Source organism: Heliangelus exortis, chromosome 4 (assembly GCF_036169615.1).
Source record: "Heliangelus exortis chromosome 4, bHelExo1.hap1, whole genome shotgun sequence".
Lineage (NCBI taxonomy): Eukaryota > Metazoa > Chordata > Aves > Apodiformes > Trochilidae > Heliangelus > Heliangelus exortis.
In genome coordinates, this window is record NC_092425.1 from 16,215,421 (window position 1) to 16,238,688 (window position 23,268).

General features: G+C 39.1%; 2 protein-coding genes across 21 annotated transcripts in view; one reads left to right on the top strand and one right to left on the bottom strand.

Moving 5' to 3' along the window:
- NEK1 (NIMA related kinase 1) overlaps nucleotides 1-4,567 on the bottom strand; it is a 44,949-nt gene extending 40,382 nt beyond the window's left edge. For 12 of the 15 annotated variants that reach the window (XR_011725741.1, XR_011725740.1, XM_071743154.1 and 9 more), the window contains exons 1-3: nucleotides 4,401-4,567; nucleotides 1,433-1,581; nucleotides 1,235-1,331 (exon numbers count right to left, since the gene is read on the bottom strand). Coding sequence is in view for 13 of the 15 variants with exons in the window: in XM_071743154.1 (XP_071599255.1) it covers nucleotides 1,235-1,331; nucleotides 1,433-1,581; nucleotides 4,401-4,485 (331 nt within the window). In the remaining 2 variants the exon portion in view is untranslated. Of the gene's footprint in view, nucleotides 1-1,234; nucleotides 1,332-1,432; nucleotides 1,582-3,512; nucleotides 3,594-4,400 lie in introns of those variants that run through there. The other 3 variants (XM_071743157.1, XM_071743155.1, XM_071743152.1) reach the window with 1 other exon arrangement.
- A 222-nt stretch (nucleotides 4,568-4,789) lies between these two features.
- Nucleotides 4,790-23,268, top strand: part of CLCN3 (chloride voltage-gated channel 3) — a 67,080-nt gene continuing 48,601 nt past the window's right edge. For 3 of the 6 annotated variants that reach the window (XM_071743161.1, XM_071743168.1, XM_071743166.1), the window contains exons 1-2: nucleotides 4,794-4,940; nucleotides 18,146-18,321. In XM_071743161.1, the coding sequence (XP_071599262.1) occupies nucleotides 18,162-18,321 (160 nt within the window). In that variant the 5' untranslated portion in view covers nucleotides 4,794-4,940; nucleotides 18,146-18,161. Of the gene's footprint in view, nucleotides 4,941-18,145; nucleotides 18,322-23,268 lie in introns of all 6 variants that reach the window. The other 3 variants (XM_071743164.1, XM_071743169.1, XM_071743167.1) reach the window with 3 other exon arrangements.

Sequence of the window (23,268 nt, forward strand, 5' to 3'; positions counted from 1 at the left end):
AAGGTCTTACTTATGAAAGAATTAGCCATGGCACTTAAAATCTCTAGATAGAGTAAAATTAAATAATCTCAAGTTTCACCCCCACAGAATCATTTCCAAATCTTTTCCATCTCCATCAAATCCATTTCCATCTCTTCCAACCCAGGAATCTTCTTTTGTGCTTACAGTTGTTTGTGCCTTAATTAAGCTTTAAAATTGGTATTGTTTTAAAAGATTATCCTAGGTGTCTGTATTTCTTGCAGACCTGTTGCTGAAATAAGTCTCTTTCATAAATCAAATCTTATGCTTAAAGTCAATATGCTTTAGCAATAATGATGCAACATGAAGTATTTTGAATTACAGATTATAGGATCAACCTATTAAGAAGACAAGAAAAAATAAAGTCTTAAAAAATGGGCCTCTATTACAGAGAAAACAGAACCACAGGTTTATGAATGAAAAGACTATGGCTGTACAATATGACTATGGCATACATTATACTACAACAAATAGAAAAATTAAAAGCCCCCAATCAAAAGCATACAAAAGTTGGAAGAAAGGAAGGTAAAAAGAAAAGAGAAGTATTTCTAAACAGTATCTCAAAAAAATATTTAGGTTATATAATAGTATTTTAACTTATGCAACAGGCTCTTGGCATCTTCAATTTGTTCTGCTCATCTCCCAATACATTCACTGAGAAAAAATTGTGGAATTATATTGCTTCTTCATTCATAGCTTGATGAAGCAAATAGTCCCAAATAGCAAATAGTCTATCTTTCTGGCTCTGAAAGCAATTACATGACTGCAATTACTGAAGACTGTGTTTTAAGGCAGCAAATGTGGAGATAAAATTGCTGTTGCTGGGTTATCAATAGCCAGATTTAGACCACATACATATTTAACATATACAGGCATTCAAGCCATTAGTGTATATACAAGAATTCAAGAAGACAGACTCTGGAGAAACAAGGGAATGCAACCCTCTCATTTAAACAGATGTGTGTAAGGAAGAGATGTGAATATTTCTGTTTAATTGTTGCACTTTATCAATTATTACTATTATTAAAACATGTGGAGAGGAATTGTAAAAAAATACAATTAAAAAGAAGTTAAGCAATTATGACAGTATGAAAAAGACTGATTAAAAAGAGAAAAAAAGCACTGATTTTCACACTATGGGCAACTAAGTAGTGCACATACTACTATCTATCATTACTATCATTATTTCGGGTTCTACTTAATTAATAATTCTTACCTTCAAACGACTCTCTATACAGGACAATATTTGGATGTTTCATATTAGCCAATACAGCAACTTCTCTCCTTGATTCTTCTCTCTCCTTATTTGACATCTTCAGAAGGAAAATAATGATTTTTTTAATCAAATAGGAATACAAATAAAAAGGACCCAAATACAAATAAAAAAAAAAAAAAAGTAATGATGATCACTCACCTTAGAGATGTTTATTTCTTTAATAACATACTGCTGGCCATTTTCTTTAGCTTTGACAAGAATTGCTTTCCCAAAGGACCCTTCTCCAATCTTTCTCACTTTAATGTATTTATCCATGGTTATCTTCTTAAGGCATCCTTGCCTGAGCGCTAGGTGAAAAAATGCCAAAAAAAGCTTTAGTTAGCCATACTTAGTCATCTAGCCTGCCAGTTAATGTCACATTTTCTTTTTACTCAAAATGTCAATCCATTTGTCTTCCTCAGTTGCATCCTGTGTTTTGTAGTTCTGCAAATAATCTAGCTCTTAGTCTCTGTCCTGGTTTGGGCCAGGATAAATTCCATTTAGGTCAGTTGGGTCACACATCAGGTACAGTGTACAAAAGGGCTGAATTGCTAAATTGGTTTCATCTTGAGAGACAGTATAGGAAAAGGATGCAGTTTATCTTTAAAAAAAGCAAGCAGTGCAATTAGCTTCTGATTCAGCTAGCACACAAACACCATATAAAGCTATGTCAGCTGATTAAAAATCTTCCATTCAACTTCACTTGGAAGAACAATTATATTAAGGGGAGAAGTCCTAAGTGTTGTTTGTTAAGAAGCACTACATCCAGTATTTTCAAAAATTAAAAAGCCAAAAATGGACTGAATTTAAGAGATCCCCCATCAAGTCTAGCATCATCATTCAATATAGAAAGGTATGAGCTTAATCCTTACTGAAAACCTATATGTCTTTTTCCATGTCACACAGAAAATAAATCCATTAGAATTGGTGAAAATCAGTGTTTCTAATCTACTGACCAACTGACTGAGATTAAAGAGATTACTCAACTGAATGTTGATGGTATTTAAGTTTATATATTAAAAACCACTTTCATAAAAATAACTCACTAGTGAGTTGCATGTGGAAGGCATGGCAGCAGAGAGAAGTAGCAGAACAGCTGGCATTTGTGCTTTGCTGCACCCAGCTTCCTTCCCACAGGAGACCCTATTGGCTTAGATCCATACTTCACACACATCTCACATAAGGATCCTCTCCCTGATTTGAGAATCATTCTGTTTGTCATAGAATTACCAAGCACCAAACACAGGTGCTGCTGAAGAGTCTCAGGAAGATGAAAGACCCATACCACAGAAACAGACTAAAATGCATAAGCTTGGTAAGTATAGCAAGGGAAAAAAGCAAAAGAAAGGAAGCAACCTTTTCTGCAGAACAGGACATGGGAAAACAACTAGGACAGAAAAAAAATGTGGAAATGACATGCCTGCAATGTCTTGGTGTGCTATAGTTTTTCTTTTTCTGTGTCTCTTGAAGTACAGAAAGGTAGCTAAAAAGCTGCACCTCGGGAAAATGCAAAACACAGTATTAACACACAATTTTCTTTAATGCTATGGTACAACATATCAATCGGGGCAAACTGTTAACTACCCCTGGCTTTACTAAGCTCTCGTCCTACCCCTGCTGTGTTTATAATATAACCTATGCTGTACTACAACTACATCAACTACGTTAGGTGTGTTTTAGGGCTCCTACTGAACGCTGTTCTCTACAAACATAAACGATCAATAAGCAGCCTGTGAGCGAGAAGGCACAGTTCAGTCAAACAGGGTATATAATTTTGTACGAGTTAGATGGATTGTTTTTACCCCCGGTATGGGAAATGAATCTTGAGACACGATCTCAGCACTGCCAGGGCGTTGGCCTTCCAAGCCCTGAGCAAGTATTCATTTTATCCATCACGGACATGCACGAAAAGCGGCTTCTGCGCCGGGGCACACGTCTCATCCCGGCTAGCCACTGGGCGCAGAGCAGGTGAGGCGACAAACCCGAACCGCAACCAGGCCACAGAAAGCGGCACCGCACAGTGCCCGGTAGCCTGAGCCCGGCGATGGAAGGTTGCCCCCAGGCCTGGCCGCGTTACCCAGCCGGGCCCAGCAGGCCGACGCCCCTGCACAACCGGGGCAAGACCGACGCTACAGCGAGAGACGCAGCCGAGGATTCCCCGCCCCAGAGCGGCTGAGAGTCAACCCCTCACCTGCCTGCCCTGACAGCGGCTGTTATCGCCACCCCCATCCCGCCATACCTCCCCGCAGCGCTCTCCGCTTCACCGAGCCTCACGCCGGCGGCGGGCCCGCCTCTCAGTGCCTATTGGCGGGCCCCCCCCTCGGCTCGGCTCCCATTGGGAGAGGCGGCAGCTCGGCTGAGCGCCCTGCTCTCGGTAGCGGCGCGGTGCTTCACCCCGGTAACGCGCGGCCGGCGGGCACGTGACCCTCGGGGCGGGGCTCCGGCAGCACCGCCTACAGCAGCCGCGGGCCGGGATCCCCGGCGCCGTTCGCCATCACGGTGTGTGCGCGGGGGGTGGGAATAACGAAGGAGCTATAAATCTTTCACGAACTACCCGCGATCCGCATGACTGTGTGTCCCGGCACCGGCAGCACGTGTCTTCCCCCGAAGGGAAACCTGTAGGGGTAGGCGTACCCCAGAAGTTGCTGTGCTCGGTCAGGTCAAGCTGCCCGCGGCAGCGGGCTCCGAGGTGGCCTCTGCGGTTCCCTCTACTCCTCGGTCACATGTGCGTGTGATTTGCGTGTACGAGTGCGGGCTTGTGATCCACAAGGCTCTTTCCAATCCTCCTGTAATTGGCTTAATCCATCACCCTGTGCGCAGGCTACAAAGCACAGCTTATATGAACGAACCTGCGTGGATGTTACCAGTCATATTTGGAAGAACAAGCCCACTTACCCTGACCCGGTATCATCCTGCAACCTCAATTCTGTCCATGTCTATTTAAGTTAACTCCTTACTGGCCTCGACATCTGGGCAGGAACTGAAATGCCCCGTGCCCTCCTCAGAGCGCTCCCAGCTCGGCCCTAAAATAACCAAAACGTTCATATTCTGCAGCCGAAGCGCTTTTAACATTTAGACGCGTTCAGACAGCCCAACGAGGCTGCGCTGCACTGAGCACCTCCTTTACCTGGGGCACCCGTTACTCCCCGTTCTGAAGACTCCCCGTTACCGCACGCTCTGCGCAGCGGCCAGCTGCGAGCTCGGCCTCGCATGGCCCGCCCTCACACAAGGGTCTGCCTCTCGCCTCACGCTGCGCCCCCAGCGAGGCAGGGAGGGGGCACCGTGGAGCGGGTCCCAGGGCACCGGAGCGCAGGCCCGGGCTCACCGGGCACGCGCCTAACGGCCGCCTGCTCTGCGGTGCTGCCTCCACGCCACGGCACGGCCCCCGCGCCCGAGGGCAGCGGTGAAGGGACGGACTCCTGTCTGCGACGGACCCCGGGAACCGGAAGCCGTGGCGGTGACGCATACTCCGGCAGGCGCAGAGTGGAGGCGCGTGCGTGCGTGGCAGGAAATCCCGCCCCGTGCCGAGGGGGCGGGGCTGGGCGGCGGAGCGGCCGTTGGGCCGGGGCTGAGCCGGTGACCACAGCGTCCCGCGGGCCCGCCCCGGCGCTGCAGGAGGATGAGCCAGCGCCTCCCCGGGGAGCAGCAGGCGGCGCCTCCCGGACAGGTAGGGGCGGGACTCGGCTCTGCTCTCTTCTCCTTCCCTTCCTTCCTCCTTGCCTCCCTCCCTCCCCCTCTCTCTTCCTCCCTTTTCCCCTCCCCACCTCCCTTGGGCGGAGGGGACAGTCTCCGGGGCATCGCGACTTGACAGGAGGGGCCGCGAGAGTGCCTCCCGCTCCTGTCCGCTGGCGTCGGGGCGAGCGGGGCCGAGGTTGCGGCTCCGGCCCGACCGTGATGGGGTGGGAGGGGGAGAAGAGGAGAAGGCAGCCCCCGCAGCACGGCCCGCCTGCCCAGCGGCTGCTGCGTCCTCGTCAGCGAGACGGCTTCGTGCTGCGGCCGGGAGTTGGGAAGTGACAGAGACGGTGGTTCCGCATGGACCCCTCGGCTCACGTCTCCTTTTGCTCCGAAAGGGGAAAGGCCGGGTGAGGGAGAGCACTCTGCGTGCTTACGCAGCGGGTGGCCTCTTGTCACCTGATTTCGGTGTTCTGTGGCAGCTTTTCTTCACATACGGAAAACCGAGGGTCTCGGCGACTTGAAAGAATGGTTTGTGTTGGAAGGAACGTTAAAGATATAGTTCCGACGCCCCCCCCGCCCCCGTGGACCATCGATAGGGACACCTCCCACTAGACCAGATTGCTCAAAGCCCCATCCAGCCGAGCCTTGAACACTTGCAGTCATGGGGCATTCACAACTTCCCTTGGCAACCTGTTCCAGTGTCTCACCACCCTCTTAGTGAAGTATTTCTTCCTAATGTCAATCCTAAACCTACCCATTTGTAAGATCCAGAGTCTCCTCCTCATGTAAACAGTGTTAGAAGTATCACTCTGCTTGAGTTGCTCACGTTGTGTCGGCTCACAGGTTTGGTCAGTAAGGCTGCTGTTACACGAGAGGAAGATAATGGGTTCTTCAGAGAACCTCTTAATTAAATGGTAAGATTGGAGATCACTGACGTTAAAGCTGAAGTTGACAGCATTCTTTCTCAACATCTTCCTGGCTTATCCAAACTCCTTCCCTTCCCAATCAAAAAACGTGGAGCTGACTGTAAAACAAATATTTATCAATTCTCACTTCAAATGAACAGTGGCAAATGTGACCATGAAAAATAGTGTTCTATCAGTGAAATATATTCAGTGTGGAATAGTGAATTTGCTGTGTCACACTTTTAAAGTACTAAACTAGGTAAAACATGGCCTTAAAAGCAAAATAATGCTTCTGGTGCTGAATTCTGTTAAAATACACACTTAAAAATATTTTTTGAAAGATATCCATAAATTATAATCAGTTCAGTCTTAATACTTGCACCTCCTTTTTGCGGTTACTGGACCTTTCTAATTGGTGGTCCAGAATTTGTGGGAAAAAAAGAAAGTAAGTTCTTGGTTATTTAAGTGTCACATGTACTGGTATTTCTTGCTTTTAGATGCCTTTTTTCTTGATGCACTGTGAAGGTTTCTATGTTCTGTATCCCTTGGCAACACAGGTGCTTTTTTACAAAAACAGCTATTTGAATGAAGGACACATTGGCATGACAGATTTGAAAGCAGATAGTTATCAATACTGCTTCTCCACTTTAGGAAACTTTTATATGCTGTAATATAAAATAAAAAAAAAATAATTTGTGCATTTTGGGAAATGTACACTTGTGAAGTAAAAGGAGCCCATAGAGAAACCAGGAACTGTCATAATTTTTTCTACGATAAAAGTCTTACACTGGCTAACTGCTTTAAATTTGATGTGTTGTCTCTTTGATTGCCAAGTAGATATAAACTTGCTGTTCAGTACACAGACTGTCAAAATGCACAGCTTGAAGCAAAATGACTTGGCATGTGTCTGCGACACCTGTAAAAATAAAAGGTATATATTGTCCAGATTCCTTGTTTGCTTCTGTTTAGTATTGGTGTGTCAGTTCTAAAAAATCCCTGGCCTGATAATAGTTGATGTCATGCAGAATGTGTATTGCAGTATTTCTAGAAATTGGGGAAAATTTTGTTTTCGCCCAGATCTTTGGAGCATCCAGTCTGTGAGTGGTTCACAAGGTAACTGCTCTCCCTGTGGTGCATGCTTGGAAATGAAAGTGATCCTGAGGCATATCTCAGTTCTCTCCCACCTGCTTAATATCAATTTGTAATAAGAACAAGCCTATCCAAATCCTCGATTATGAAAGACAGTTGAAGCTGTTGGTCTTTGCTCTTCAAGACTGCATTGCTCTGAACTACTTTAGTTTATAAGCTTGTCTGCATTTTTCTTTGGTAATTATGTTTGTGTTTCCTCTTGTGCTCTCTTCCATACCTAACGTTTGTCACAAACTGGTGTTTCGGTATCTTGCAAGTAAGAACCCAGTGTGATGGTTTTTCTATGAGCAGCTGAGTCTAGCTGTGAAATACTTGTCCTCCCCATTCACTGAAAATACCCTTCGGTGCTTTTTCCTCTGCCTCTTTGCATTAGGGGCTCTCAGTGTGTTTCTTACCTTGGTGTTTGAACAGCAGAGTTCAAAAAATGTAAGCAGTAAAGCTGGGACCACTCTTTAAAGTTCAGAACCATTGCTGAAAGGCATTCTAGGAACACTGAGAATTTTTTTCCCTCCCCTCATTTAAGTGACCTCATATGTGTGTGGATAGGTGTGGATAGGTGTTTCTGTGTAGATCACGTTTTCAGGCTAAAGTCTTGTGATAATTTGAAAAAATGACCATAAGTGATAGTTGGAGTTGCTTGAAAAATTTATCTTCCTGATTCTCAGAGTCAACATTTTGTGTCGCTAAACTTTTTGCTTTGGCATGTCCTTGGCAGCAGTAGTTACCCAGTCAGCAGTGGCAGTAATTATGGGCAAAACTGCTCATTTTTCCCAAACTAAGATGTCGTTTTTATACCTGTGTGATTTGAGAGCACGTTCCCAATTCTGTACTCTCCATGTCGGTCATGCCCTTCTGTCATAACCTGGAAGTGCAGGTTCTGTGTTGGCTGAGTTCCTAAAGCTCTGCAGGTGTGAGGCCATTATTTACCTGTGCTCATGAATGAGGTATGCAGCTTCAGGCTCTGCTACACAGCACTTTGTACTTGTTAATATGCCAGGCTTTGGAAACTGAAGATGCTCAGAATATTAAAAAAATATTATAAAATAACCTGAGAGAATAATGTTTAGACAAAACAATGCCTTGTCTTATGATTTGCAAGAAATCAGTTTTAGAGCTCCAGAGAGGTTTCTAAAATATTCTAATTATTTCCCTCTTTTAGGACTTCAAGTCATTCAGCTTTTTTGTTTGTTAAGTATTTTTTTTAGGCTTTCTAGTTACAGGAGTAGACTCTGTGCTCTTGGAAGGTTCAAGGAGGAATAGTAAATGAAAAGTGAATTAAGCTTGGTAATAAAAGCACTGACCCTTTGACAAAAATAACCTTTGCTGTTACTATTTTTCTCAATTTTGATATATTTTCCTGAGTTTTTTCAGAGAAATTTATCAAAGAGGAAGTTCTCAAATCTGCAGTTTCCATGTTCATGCTGTATAGTGAAGAAATGTTTCTTAATGGAAATAATAAAAATGTAATTTCACTTCAGTAGTATGTTTAAAGTACGGATAGAGCTACTGAAGTAACCTAATATTTTTACATACTTCTAGTTAAAATTTAAGTACTTGTTTTCCTGAATGTTAAAATTGTGTTTGAATTTCCTCTATTCTTATCTCCCAGTTAGTGTTCTCTGCCAGATTTGTTGGGTTTGATGTGTTATCTGCAGTTCTTAATCTATTTCAGTTTTTCCCCTGAGATTTCTGTTACTAATTTGTCTGTTGTATATGTGTTGGTAAAAAGAAAGAAAAATGTAGCTCTCCATATGCTTCCAAACACTCTCATTTTATGATGTGCAAAAGGGAATTTACATATTTCCAAAGGTGATGCCTTTAGGAAAGACAACTGCAGATTTTTTTAAATTGTTGTTGCAAGTTTTGCTGCTTGTTGTGCAGAAAACTTGTATTCTCATATGGAACGCTACAAGAATGAATAAATACTTAAAAGTATTACCAGTCTTACAGACTTACGAGTTTTCTTTTGTATTGTGCTGAGACATGAATGTTCATTTAAGTTATCCAACAAGACTTACAAGATTGCAGAACATTTGAGATGACCTGACATGTGCACTGAGTATTCACTTAATACCACAACTCAATGCTTATTTTTTTCTCTGTAATAAATAAAAAACTCTCTGTAGCAGACAAATCCTTTCAGTTCTTTGGATAGATGTATTATTTTTAAAAAATTTGATCTTTGAACCAAGTGAACTGATCTCCTCTCTATGGTAATGTAACACATTTAAGATAACTGTCATTCTTGTGAACTCTTAGCTAGCAACCTTTTAGTAAAGTATCTCTGTATCTTTTTTTGTGTAATTTTCAAAATTAAAAATCTACCACAGAGACACTTACTTTTTTTTTTTTTTTCCCTCATAAAATATCCAACTTGATGATTGCTTTTAGCTTGATACTGCTATTTGACAGTGGTAATTTCCTTCCAGACTCCTCGGCCAGAAAATTGTCTACTGTCTGTAGACCCTGACATAATACAGATAATTTTTAGGAGTTGTACTTGCCAGGCAGCTGGCTAAGTTTTACAGCTGGAAAGAAGAATATTCAAAGGAGGGGAACTTGCTGTGCATTCAGAACTGCTAACACACTTGATTTAGTGAATATTTCACTTTTGGTAGTATTAGAACATCTAGGGCTTTGCTGCCTTAGTTCTTTATTAATCTATTTTAGAATCTTTGGATAGTGTATATGTTTTTATTAAAAAGCAGGAACAAGCCATTAACAATCTGATTTATTAGCATCAGAAGCTCACGGGTGTTGAGCCAGATTTATTTATTTATTTCATCATTTGAAGAAGACCAGAATGGCAAACTGGTATGGTTGGACAGGCTGTACTTCCAAAGATGAGGTGGCTCCTGTCTAGTTAGAGCCAAGAAATTCAGACATGGCCAGATCCTGGTGCTGTCTGCAAATTGCTTCATTACCTTGCTAACCTAATGTTTCTACTAAAGAGGATCCAGAGCAAAGAAAAGAGCAAGCCTACTGTCAGGGCTCCTAGCCCTGTAGTTTGAGTAGCTCTTCACAGTGCATCTGTTACTTTATCTGTCTGTCAGACATACCAAGAAGAGCCCCCTGCCTGTCTTATTTCTTGATGACCAAAGACTTGTTATTTGTAGCCAGAGTACAGTGGATGGTTCCTTATTTGCTGTTTTCTTCACTTTGAAGTTTGAAACTCATCAGTAGGAGAGTGGGTAAGCAGAAACCACAAGGTTTCAAATGCAGTGGTTGTCTGCCTATGCTGTATTTTGGAGAATGCTGTTGGGTTTCTTCCTTGATGTCATGGACTTTTCTGTGTTTATGAAGTTGGAATTCAGCAGGAAGATCTTAAAAGTCTGTGCTAGCTGTTGCTATCAAGAAGATGCTTAGAGTTAAACTGTGGCTAATGTTGCTTTTTCACATTCCAGTTTGGCACCCTGAATTATAATTTTGTGTGTCAAGAATTAATAGTTTTCAAGTGCTTATCTTTCTGCTGGAGTCAGTGCACTCATATGGTTCACAAAGCCTTTTTTCTGCGATGGTCTCTCATTTTCTTTATATTACACTTTCTTTTTCATTCCCTGAGTACTTTCAGATCATTCAGATACAAATGTTTTGAGCTTGAATTAAATTATATCTGAAAGACACTTAAATATGACCCTTAACTTATCAGTCTGTGCACATAGCTAAAGACTGTGCAGTGCATTTATCTGAAAGGATGAAGAAAAGTAGTGTGTATACATTGTTTTTGTATCACTCAGATACCTGCAGCAGAAGTCTACATTCACAAGGAGCAAAATCCTATAAAGAATTTAAAGAAAAGGTTGCACACTGTTGCTGTGCATTTGCATCAAACAGAATATTAGCATCTTGGCCTAGGCCTCAACAGGCAAAAATTACGTGGTCTACAGTGAAAGCTACAGTCATGGTTCCTGCTCTTCAAAGGAGTAGTATGAGTTTTACCTTTCAGTTACCTTAACAGATTTCAGTGTTATTGTCATCTGAGGATGTTCGTAGAAGGAACACTAAAGATTTTTTTTTTTTTTTGCTAAGGGGACGGAACATCTTTTCTTTCCTAGATAAAATATTTCCAGCAATGGGCACTGACCCACTAGTTTTGAAATCAATACTATATCTTGCATGCATTTTTGCCTTTTTTATTTTTTCTTCTCTTTTTCTTTTTAAATTGTTAACTAAATCCCCCTTAAAGACTCTACTGGTAATGTAGCTGCTTATTACTGTGCCTGTGTGGTAGAGTTTTTTCTAATGTATCAATAATTGAGGTTAGTTTAATAAGTTTAAATCTGTTTTTCTTTGCTAATCTGGCCAGTTTTGATTGAAAATAATTAAAAAGTACTCACTTTATTAATTTGGTGAAAGTGAAAAGAAGCAATTCCTTCCATTAAGTAGATCAGGATCTTTATGCCAGATAATACAAGTCTTCAGCTGTCACAGCTATGGTTAAGCACACCCTTAGTGGTTATGACATTTCAAGGAGTGGAGATGATGTAGTTTTGAATACTTTATACAAATTACAGTCAATGCCCTTAATGTTTGGAATCATATGACTAGAAGCATGAGTTCAGTATTCATCCTGTAATTAGGTTTTACGTTTTTTGTTGTTTGTTTGTTGGTTTTGTTTTGTTTTTTAATCTGAGAAAATAAAATGCGGTATAGAAAACGATTATTTATTACTGATTCTGCTTTTGTGAAGGTCGGAAACAGTGGTGATAATTCTGTATTGGTATGTATCATAAAAATGAAAAGTATCATAAAAGTGGAAAAACTTTTCAGGGTGTTGTGATGTTGTATTAAGCCTTTATGTCTAAGAGTAATAAGATTCAGTAGAATCTAGAATGTAGATATGAATACTGGTTTTTGTTACAATTTAATAGCTATGATTGTTTTTATGCTTTACAAGTATTATATTTTCATGGAATTTTGCCTGTGTTTGTGATCTTGTCTTTGCTTTCTTTCTTGTTTAAAAAATATTGAGTATGTCTTATTTTTTCTCTATGAACATTGACTTTATTTTGGAAGTAGCTGTGAATGGAGCTAGACTAAACCTTACCTATGTATATTTTTGTAAACTAAGCTTTTTTCCTCTGTTCTAAGACAATACTCAAATAGATGTTTTTTGTTTGGGGATTAGTTTGTTTCATTGTTTTTTTAACTCAAAAAGCTTCAGTTAAATGCCATTGCTCCTTTATGACTTTATTTTTCTAAATGTCACCTAAGAATTGACCAAGATACTTTTTCTCTAAATGAAAAATAGGAGCTATATATATTGCTCGTATAATAGGAGAAGTCCTGTTCCTGAGATTGGTTAAGTTAGTTTCACATGGGTTTTTGAATGCTGCAGAGAATTATTTTCTGTGTATTTATTTTTGTAAGGTTAGCATATGCATTTCCTAATTTTCAGCAGTTTGGGTTCTTGAATATCGTTGAGAATTTTTGTGATCTAAGCCATCTTGATAAAGTTCAGGAAAGCTGCTTTTTTGCTAATCTTCCCTTCTGTATTTGATTTGAACTGTGAGACTTTTTTGAGCCTTTTTGTGAAGAAATGTTCTGCTAGTGATCCAAAAAAAAATACAGTGAGAAATTCTTCCTGATTCATTAATTTATTTTCCAGGCCTGAAGCTTGGCAGATGAGTGATGGTCTCATCTTGCTTAACTCTCTTCATGTGACAGACAAAATAAATAAATGGAGGCTAGATATGTTGGGTCTGTGATGAAAATGAGATTGTAATTTTGACACTGGTGAGACCAAGGATTGTTTTTTTTCAAAAATGTGTATCAGATTACTTTTCTATTGCTATCACTGCATTTCCTCTACTGTAGAACACGTTCTTATGTGTAAAGATTGTATTAGTAATTTTAATTTAGCCTGCTTTTGTTTTATGTCTGCCCAGAATTTCTCACTTAGTGTCCTTGTCTAGGGTTTGCAGGAAGGCATGTGTGAGGTAGGGGACAGATGAATGCCTTTTAGCTCTTAGTACTAAACAGAAAAATTCATGTTATGCTAATTTTTGGTTTATCAAGATTCTACTGCGTTTGGAAAATAAGTCTTCTGTTAAGACCAATTCTTGCGTTTTTTATTGTTGTTTTATTCCTTTTTTTTCCTCTTTATTTTTTTCAACTATTCAAAGCAGACTTGTTATCTGGAAGATTAAGCTTTTACCCTGCTCCCTTCCCAGGGAAATAACTAATTTAAGATACATGTGTTTCCTGCTACCTCTTTGAGATAGTATTTTCATGTGTTTGTATGGGACAACAGAGCGCATAGTGGAGACTTGCAGATTAGTCAGGTCGCCTGACAACAAATGTCCTGTAAACCACACTTACTGTCCTGCTGTCTTCTCCAGAGACACTTCTCTGCACTGGATATGGTTCCCTCAGCTGACTTGCTTCTCTGCTTGACCTTTTATCTGTAGAGCTTGAAAGATCAGCTGGATGTCTGGCTTTTGAGAGCAGGGAAGTGCCTGAGTTACTGCAGGATCTAATGTAGGATTTTTTTGTTTGTTTTTTCAGGCTTTTTTTTTGGGGGGGGGGGGGGGGAGGGGGGTGACTAACATTCAGGCAGTACTATTTTTCCGCATTTGGAGTTTCTCTTGAGTAACCTCCATCTTTGTGCACTTGCTTTTTAGTGCCCATTTGGATAAAACGGGATCTGTGGAATTAATCTGACATTATAAAATGGCAACTTGAATTGTTAGTTCTTTCTTCACAGCTACATAAACATTTGTGCAGGTTCTCTTGAATGAATGCACTCTTCCACTGTCCAAAAAGGCTGGTCTGCAACAGACTATAGCAACTATCTGTAGCACCATACCAGTTATCCTCTGACTGCTGTAGCCATAGAAAAAAATATTTTCTTGGCTCCTCCTTTTCTTTATTATTGCTGCTATTGTTTTTCCAAGGAGAAAGTTAATCTCTGTGCCCTCATTGCTCAGTTTCCTTCACTCAAGCAAGGCAGTACCTGCTAACAGTATAGAACATACACTTTTAAATTGCTTTGAGCATTTAACACAGCTCAAAATAGTCCATCTGTAACTTTGTATCTTAGTGTATTAAAAAAATGCTTTTCTTAAAGGCAGACATGGAAATCTAGCATGTTCACTTCAGCTGTCCTACTCTCCATTAATTGCAGGTAGTGGTGGACAAATTAGTGACTCACATGCTATCAAGAAGTAATATTTTAGTCCAATGTGGAGCTTATTGAACTATTAAGGCTATTCATGATCTTAGTGTCCTACATTCCTTCCATTGCTGCATGCTGATATAAAGCTGTATTTGTAGCACAGTGTCAGATACGCAGTAGTTGGGGTGCTTGACTCTCTGGAAATGTGAAGAATTAATGAAAAAGGTCTTAAGAACCTTGGTTAGGGTCCTCAAAATGAATGGTTTTCATGTTGCAGCTTTTGCTTGGTTGTTGGAGAAGTCTGTCAAAAGCAATACTTTTGCAGCAGTAAAGGTGTAGTGTTTCAAAACACAAAGAGAAGGCCTGTAGTATCATGCCTACCATATAGTTGTAGGTATGCTTGTGCCAGAGGAATCATGTTTGTGCAGAGATGATGGTTCTTCACAGAGCTATTCTTCACAGAATTTCTGGTCTGGCTCTGGAGTGTCCATTGGTTTTCTTTGTCAGTTACTGATTAATTGATGAAACGTTCTCTTCCATTGCAGTCCAGGTTGAAAGCATTTTTCATTATTGGAAGATATAATATCTGTAATTGACTCTTCTGACATTTCTCTGAAGTGATTAAAAAGACATCCAAAGGGAGAGTTACTTCTTTTATTCTGAATAGCAGGTTTGTAGTATGATTAACTGAAGCTGTGGAATTTAATATAAAGAAAATTATATCTTTTTTTTCTTTTTTTTTTTTAAAAAAAAAAAAAAAGATCTTCTGCTTACAATCCCTCACTTTTATGCTGTAAGAAATAGTTCTGCTGAGACTGTAACAGGAATAGATGAAAAATTGGTCTTGAATAGATGAAAAATTGGTATGTGGCTTCCAAACTTGGTGATATAATTAAAAGACAAAGCAGGCTTTAGCCATACCCTGAGTAAGCATCAAAGGTAACAGCAATGTGTTAGTAACAGAATTCATGCCTCCCTAATTTGCATCTCTTAACACTATAGTATCGATTCCCTTTGAGCTCCAGTAATTGCTTTTGTTAGTTTTGTTTCTGCCTGTGGTTACAAGTTACAGTCTCACTTTTGCACACTAACAGTAAGGATCTTCAGGAATGTTTGGAGGAGTTTGTATTTTGATTTGGGATCCTGAGCATTATGTGGAATTAGTAGCCCTTTTGGGGTCTAGATTTGATACCTCTTTGTTGATTTTATATGTTTACAAATAACTCTTGGCCATTGCTAACAGAAGGATGGTCATTCTCTTGCTTGTTTCCTTCTTTGTAATAATGATTACTACATAAGTGAAAAAAAAAAAAAGTTATATACAACAGGAAGAGAACATTATAGTCTAAAACTTACAATGCACTACAGGGAGGGGTTTGTGTTTTGCCCTTTTCGTTTTCTAGTGCTACTTTTCTGGAGGAAAGTACATACTCAGGAGAGTCTTCTGTCTCCTTGCAAAAAAATAAAATTTTGGTCAAGCAGGAGGCCAATTGGAATATGAGAGTCCCGCTTCTAGGGAGTTCCAGTGTCTCATTTCCTCTGTGCTGTGTAGCTTCCATTTATGATGGTACCCAAGTGATATTGGCAGAGTGAGAGTAACAGGACTTTCTGTGAGCATAATAATGAAATAGTCAGACTGTGATCTGACTTTTTGGGGCGGCATGTTCTTTGTAGGTACCATTTTATTGGGAATGCCAAAAATGAGTGGGTGTGAAAAGTTGTTATCTGTTGAAGAGTTTCAAGTTTAGCTTATGAATAAGTTAGAAACTATGATCTGATCTATTTTCAGGAAAAAAATAGAGATGCTTTCATTGTTTTCAGATATAAGCAACTATTTTCAAATAGGATATGCTTCATAAGTGTTAAATTTTTTTGGCTGTCCATTAAGAAGGTTTTCTCAGTGGCTGTAAAACAAGCCACTGAGATCAAGAAGAACTTTCACATAAAAATGAACGGAAGAAATTTACTGGAAGAGAGACTTTTAAATTGTAAATATTCTAAATAATTTTTTTAAGGCAATGGGAATGAATAAAGCAGAGGTGACCTGTCTTGCTCAATAGCAGATCTCTAGGGAACAGTATAAGAAGAGAATAAGCATATTCACACCTCCGAGATGCTCTCCTAGCCTCTATTTCCAGCAGAGGTTTCATCTTTCATAGTATTTGATAGTTTTCTTTCTTCTGTGAATTTGTTGTATCCCTTTGTGAACCATTGCATGCTTCTGCAAAGAGTAAAGAATTCCACCAGTTCCCTGGATGCTGTGTGAAGAATCATCCCATTTTTCTTTGCTTGTTGCCTGGTCTCTTTCATTATGTAATGTAAGGACTACTGAAAAACAATAGGTGCTCTTCATTTTCTTCATGTAATTTTTGATTCTGCTTACATCTGTTGTGTTATCTTCTACGATACACGGTTTCCAGCCTGGAGTCTGGTGCATTTTGTAGCGCTGCAAAAGGAAAGCTATATTGTACTTCCTTGTCATTGTGCTCTCTTGTAACCCATTTCATCTCCTCTATAATTTTTTTGGCTTTTGGCGCTGTATAAAGTATTTAAGGTGCAGACAGGCTGCCGTTTTATACAGTGGTTTAATGAAGTTCTTTCTTAATTGAAAATTGTTGTGTCAGTTTGGGGACTCGTAGTGCATGCTGACCTCCATCTTGTAGCTTGATTATTACATCTGTGAACAGTAGTAGTTGGGTCAGAGCCCATTGCTTTATGAGGTAAGTTGGGAATTGTTCTGCTGTTCCCTTGCCATGTGACATAATTCATATTTACCTGTATAGAATTTTATCTTGTGTTGTCACCCAGCTGCACAGTGCTGAGAGTTCCATCTGCAGCTACCCAGCAAACATCACTGCTTCTTTTTTCATCCCTTCTTCTATGTAACTCAGAAGGCTGAACAACAGTTCAGCCAGTACGGGAAAGCTGTCTGTCTCACCTCTGCTAGTAACTCCTAGTACTGCCCAAGTAGTTTGGCTGAACTACACAAGGCTCAACAGCTGTGTAGAAGGGAATGATCTGAACTGCAAGTCCTGTTGCCTGTTTTTATTGTTGCCAGCTGGCTAGATATTTACAGTACATACAGCTTTGTAGCATTCACAGTGAATGGATACAGAATTTGTGCATAAGCAGAGGAAAAGAGGTGTAAGGAAATTATTTGAAGGTGGACTGGGGAGGGTGTGTCTCCACTTAGAGGGAATGGGAGGGTTCTTACTACTGGAAAAAAAGTATATTGGGCTGTTTTATGTTAATAAAAAGTGATGATGGTTGAGAAATTATAAACATGAGACTTCATTTGGATAAAGGGGAGCATGGAATCAGTGTGATCATGTCTTGTCCTCCCTCCCACCCCAGTTAAAAATTTGTTTTTGTGGATTAAACTCTACAAGGCAAAGGAGGACTTGGCCTGAGTCTGTGTTAGTGTTACACTGAATATACAAAAGCATGGGTTGCTGATGCATCATGGTGTTTAAAAGTAAAATAACAATTAAACAAAAGGTATATAGATAAGGGTTTTGAAAGCTTTATCTGAACATAGAGATTCTGACCTCCTTTCCATGTTTATACTCTCACTTTTCTGTGCAAAAGAATCTGAACAGTTGTGTTCAGGGAACTGTAACTTTAGCCTGCCGTCTGTTTCGCTCCAGGAAGACAGAGTATAAAAATACCATAACTAAAGAAACTTATGATTTTGCACCAGCTCCACAGTTCAATGCACGTTTATACGCATGGGGTGTGTGCATTCCAACAAGCTAAACTAGAAGTTAGATGGTTTCACAATGATAAAATTGAACTAAGCCCAAGGATGGGTATGAGGAGGTATCATCCCTTTAAAAATAGCTAAAGATTTGTGTAAAATGTTCTACGTATGAAGTGTTCTGTATTACTGTTATGTTGTTGTAACTTGTGGTATTGTGACCTTAATACTATTTCTGCAAAGCATGAAATACCTATGTTTTATTTGATAGAAACTTCTTAGTCTTTAATGCATATCCAAATAAAAAATAACTCGTTTTCTTTATATAGGTTATAAAGCAGCTAAATGGAGTCTGAGCAGCTGTTTCATAGAGGCTACTACCGAAACAGTTACAACAGTATAACTAGTGCAAGCAGTGATGAGGAGCTTTTAGATGGAGCAGGTGTAATTATGGACTTTCAGACCTCTGAAGATGACAATCTATTGGATGGTGATGCATCAATTGGTAAGTTTATGTTAATATCAGCTTCAAAATTTATCTGCGTTGTATCTGTAGTTTTGTGTGTTTGGTTTTTTGGGGTTTTTGTTTTGTTTTTTAATAAACAAACCCAACCCTTTCATGTAACTTAATTACTGTATCTCTGTAGCTAATCTCTCCTTCAGTGGAATGCTTTAAAAGTAATATTGGATTAATATTTTTCTAATATTAACAGTTAATGTTGTATGGGATGACTTCTGATACTAATTCATGTCTGGCAAATTATGAACTTGTCAAGTAGGGGAAGGATGGGTATTCTTCAGCTACCTGGTCTTTCCTAGCTTCAGCAAGGTTTTGGAAGTCTCAAAGTCTTCAGTATTTCTTTGGGGCAGAAATTAAAAATCTCTTGTAGTCATTACTTCTAGACATAAATCTGTTCCTGCTTGATTTACCTTCATATCTGTAGAAGATGCAAAGAACATATAAGTAGAGGTGTTAGATTAAACAGAATTAACAGAAAATTAGTTCAACCATCCATATGAATTGGACTTTTGACTAGGTGAAAAATTGCAAAGAAAACTTGTTACTGTCAGCACTGATAAAAACACTGAAGTGATACAAAGAAAAAACTGGGAAGCTCTTCCTCTGTTTTTTTTGTTTGTTTGTTTGTTTGTTTTTTTTTAATTAACAAAGCAGTTAATGGAGTGAAAGCATTAATATTCTCTTAGTAATGGACAAAGGGGAACAGAAGGAGCAAAAGAAAAAAAAATGTGCTTAAGAAAGTAAACCTAGTTAATTATATACTCTTGTCACTTCCTCTTACTTTGCTTAAAATCAAATTCATCCTCTTGAATTTTCTTTTTTTATCTTTTCCTCTTCCTTTAACATTCAGTTTTCTTTTGTCCCTGCAGTCTGTTCCTTTATGCATTTTCCCTTCGCCACACTTAGCAATTGGATGTTGGCATTATACTAGATAGTTTTGCCATAGCACTGTGAGCATCCTTCTCATCTGTATACCTTCTGTCTAAGTAGATATGTCTGAAACATGCAGTTATTTAACTTGTATACCAACACAGGTCTCAAGAGCCAGGACATCTTCAATCTACCTAAAAATTCCTTCTGTCAGATTTCTTGGAGAACACCAACATGATGAAGTCAAGCACTTGATAGCTAGGAAATTAAATTAAAAACTGGCTTCATTGTGTAATATTGTTCTGAGTACACTTCTAATAGAGTGCCTTACTTGTCTGACAATATTTGCAGCCTGTATTGAAAGCCTGAAGCTACTCTAGTTATATAATAATATATAATATATATATATATACACACACACATATATGTAAAATAGTAGTTTTAGAGACAATCTTCTGTCCATGGCTTGCTGTGAAACTAGAGCCTTAAACTGAGTCCAAAAAATTAAGTGCTTGTTTTGCATACACTGTTGACAGCAATGCTAATTGCTGCACATGCATGCAGCCCGTATCTTGTTTTAATGTTAAAGTGTAATAATATGCATTAAAACATAAAGAGTAATCTATTTTCTTTCCTGTAGTTAAATTTTGTCTATCTACTTGCCATACATCTGGTTACTCAATAAGAAACAGCAATAGTAAAATGTACTTTTATTTTATTTAAATGAGTGGTGATTTATGTGTCTCTGTTTATGGAAAATATTTACTATGATTTACTGTGCAAGAAAATATCTTGGCATTAGCTCAGAATGTAAATTTTGCTTTCCAGGTGCTAACATACTCTGCGAAAGTTTTAAATACTTATATGCAGGAAGTGAACAGCTGTGATTCTCATTTATTAGGTCTCCAGATATGTAAGGTGTTTTTTTCTTTTGTATATAACAAATACAGAAAAAAATTTTCTTTTGTGTTGACAAATCTTACCTACAAGGCCAAACACTTTGTTGCTGGAATACATGTGCTCTTTTTGTGGTCTTTGGTTACTCATTTAACATCAACTGTTCTGTTTGTTTTATTTAATTAGAATTATTTAAATCTGTTAATCTCTTAAGGTGTTTTTGTTCTGTCAAGTCTAACTACAGATGAATTCACCACAGATTCTGTCCCACCTCCTGAAGAAGGGCAGGACCATCCCAGTAACTGGAAGATCCCATGCTTCTCAACACTGCAGGCCCTCCAGAGGATGATGTGAATGTAGAGGCATTAGAGATAGCTCTATACTTTGGCTGGTGAACCCTGACAAAATCAGTAGCCCTGCTCAAACACACAGTTTGTAGGGCTGGAAGAATTTATGAGCCTGCTTTCTTAGCAACATGAACAAAATGGCAACAGCATATCTGTACTTAAGATGATTGTGGAAATGTAGTTAAATTGAAAGCTGCATAACTGCAGAATGTAATCTGTGAGTACAAATGAGCATAGACATGAACTTATCCAGTCTAAGTTGCCACAGACAATAAAGTGTTCATCAAAATTTTATAGTTCATGTAGTGAAATTTATCATTACGGATTTTTTAAAAATCAAGGCCATGAAATGAGGATAAAATGAAGGATTAAGAAACTATCTTTTTTTTTTTTTTTTTTTTTTTTTTAATAATGAAAATTGAACCATAACTTGCACATATAGATGCAGATAAAAAACCCTAACAATGTGGAATTTATAAAGTAATTGTAGTCTTTCCCTGCCATTCAGAGGGCAGACAGTTAATGGAAGAAATGTGCTCATTTCTGTAGGCTTGGTAAGGCCCTGGGCTTTCAGGACAGAAATTCTATAAAGCCTTCACAGTATTGCCATTCACATCACCACTCATACTTAAGCACTTAACTGAGGCTTACAAAGCCTTTGAGGCTGTTACTCAATGGTGAATATGTCTTCTGTTGAAAGCATGTGGAAACTGGATGACACTGGGAAAGAATACTAATGATATATACAACTTAAGTGGGAAAACCTTTTATATGTCACTAAACAAGTGAATGTTAAGTGGAACTAATTTTCAGAAAGTCTTATCACCTTGACTTTTAGGTATCTGTAATTTTACCTTTTTAATGTTACCTCTGATTTGTGATTTGAATGTTTTTTGCGTAGCTAGATATGGGGGATTCATCATTATGTTAAAAACAATGCTGTAAAATAGTCTTGTTTCTCTTAACACCGTCTGAAAGCATGTGTTACCTGTCCTTACCTGTGTCATCTGAGAAGAATACACAGATAGTGAATATGTAGTATTATATGCAAGATACATGAATAATACGTATACTGATTATGTGTAGAGAGAGTATACAGTTTGTCTGTTCTACAGTATCTGTTTTCTTTGCATAAATTTCAAACTTTTATAGGCAGCAGTATGGAGAACAAGTAGTAATATCTTAAATTCTTTGAGTTCAGTGTATTTTAGCATGCTAAGTCATTATATTGCTATGCATGTGAAGGCTTGGATGGCTTGCACCAGAACCTTGCCTAGAAGGGATACTGCCTGCCAGCTTTGGTCAAAACTTGCTTTTGTTGCAAATCAGCACTAATCCCATTGTAGTACTGAGGCTGGTGTTTTTCCTTGTTGAACTGCTGTCTAATAAGAAGTACAATGACATGCCATGATTTGTGTATGTTTTAGTTTTAGACTGCTTGTTGTGTTTCTTGCTAGGTGTCTCTTTTGCCTGTATCTGGGGCTATACTGAAGCAGTTCATGACCCCTCCTCATCTGAGAGGGTGAATCAGGAAGAGGACAGAAGCCCTAGGGGTTGAAATATAAACAGATTTAATGAAACAACACTAATGCAAACACCAACATAAAGTATATAAGCTTATACTCAGCCTAGTCCAGGGAAGGAGCAGCAGGCCAAGAGGGAGGAGCCCCAAGGAGCAGAACTGCACACCTGGAGCACACCTCCAGCTTTATAATGAGCATGAGTCCACTGGTGTGGGGTCCTCCTGTAGTCACCCTTAACCAGCTGTCCTCACTCAAGCTCCCAGCTGACTAATGGCCCACCCACCATGGCTGGTCTGTGATTCTGTCCCCGTGAAAGCAGGACACCATGTCAATTTTGACATGTTAGACTTATCATTGAGAAGCTACAGGTTCTTTAATAGTGAAGTCATATGAACTAATGTTCACTGGTTTAAATTCTATAGGAGGAGATCTATAATACTTAGGTTTTTAAAAATTGTTATGCTAGGCTAGTTAATTGGGTTTTATAACTTTAACTGGGGGAAAAAGGATAATTCTTCATAAGTAGAAGTGAAATCTTCAGAATTTAAATGTATTATCAGATTAATACTTTAACTGGGGAATATTAATAAGAAAATGAATTGTGTAATCTTTTTCTCTAGGCATTGACTTGCCTTGCCTGCCTCTAAAATTTGGGCAATGCAATTCTTGGCTACTAAGTAGGCTTGAAGAATGTAACAAGTTTCTTCAAAAGGTCAAACTTTCTCCTTCTATAATGCAGGGTTAGCCAACTAGCGAGGTGAAACTGAGAGATCTCCACAATTTTACTCAGAATTAAAGGCTGTTTATATGATGTTAGAGAGGACAGCATAAGTTTTCACTATATTGTTATTTATATGCAGGGCAAGCTCATCAGGAATTGGGTTTTTGTAATGTTGTCAGACTGCAAATTTTTCAAGGCACTGACTGAAATCAGATGATCAAACCTTATTTGTGGTAAAAACACTGGTTTGCAAACAATTTATCTCACTGGTGTTTACATCTCAAGGTACTTTGATCTGTCTGTGGGAATCTGAGTCCTGAGTGAGCTGGCATTCTTTTCAATAGCTACAGTGATTCCTGAATCAGTTGACTGAGCGTTGTTGCTTATATTGTGACTTCAGTGTGGAGGCAGTTTACAGTGGCATATGGTGTTAACATAAAATTGGCAATAGTTAACCTTAATATGACAACCTGTGAACTGGAAATTCAAAAGCTGCTGCTACAGCCGCTACTATCTCCTTGCAGTGATAGTAGTGCCACTAAACAAAAACAAAAACAAACAAACAAACAAAAAA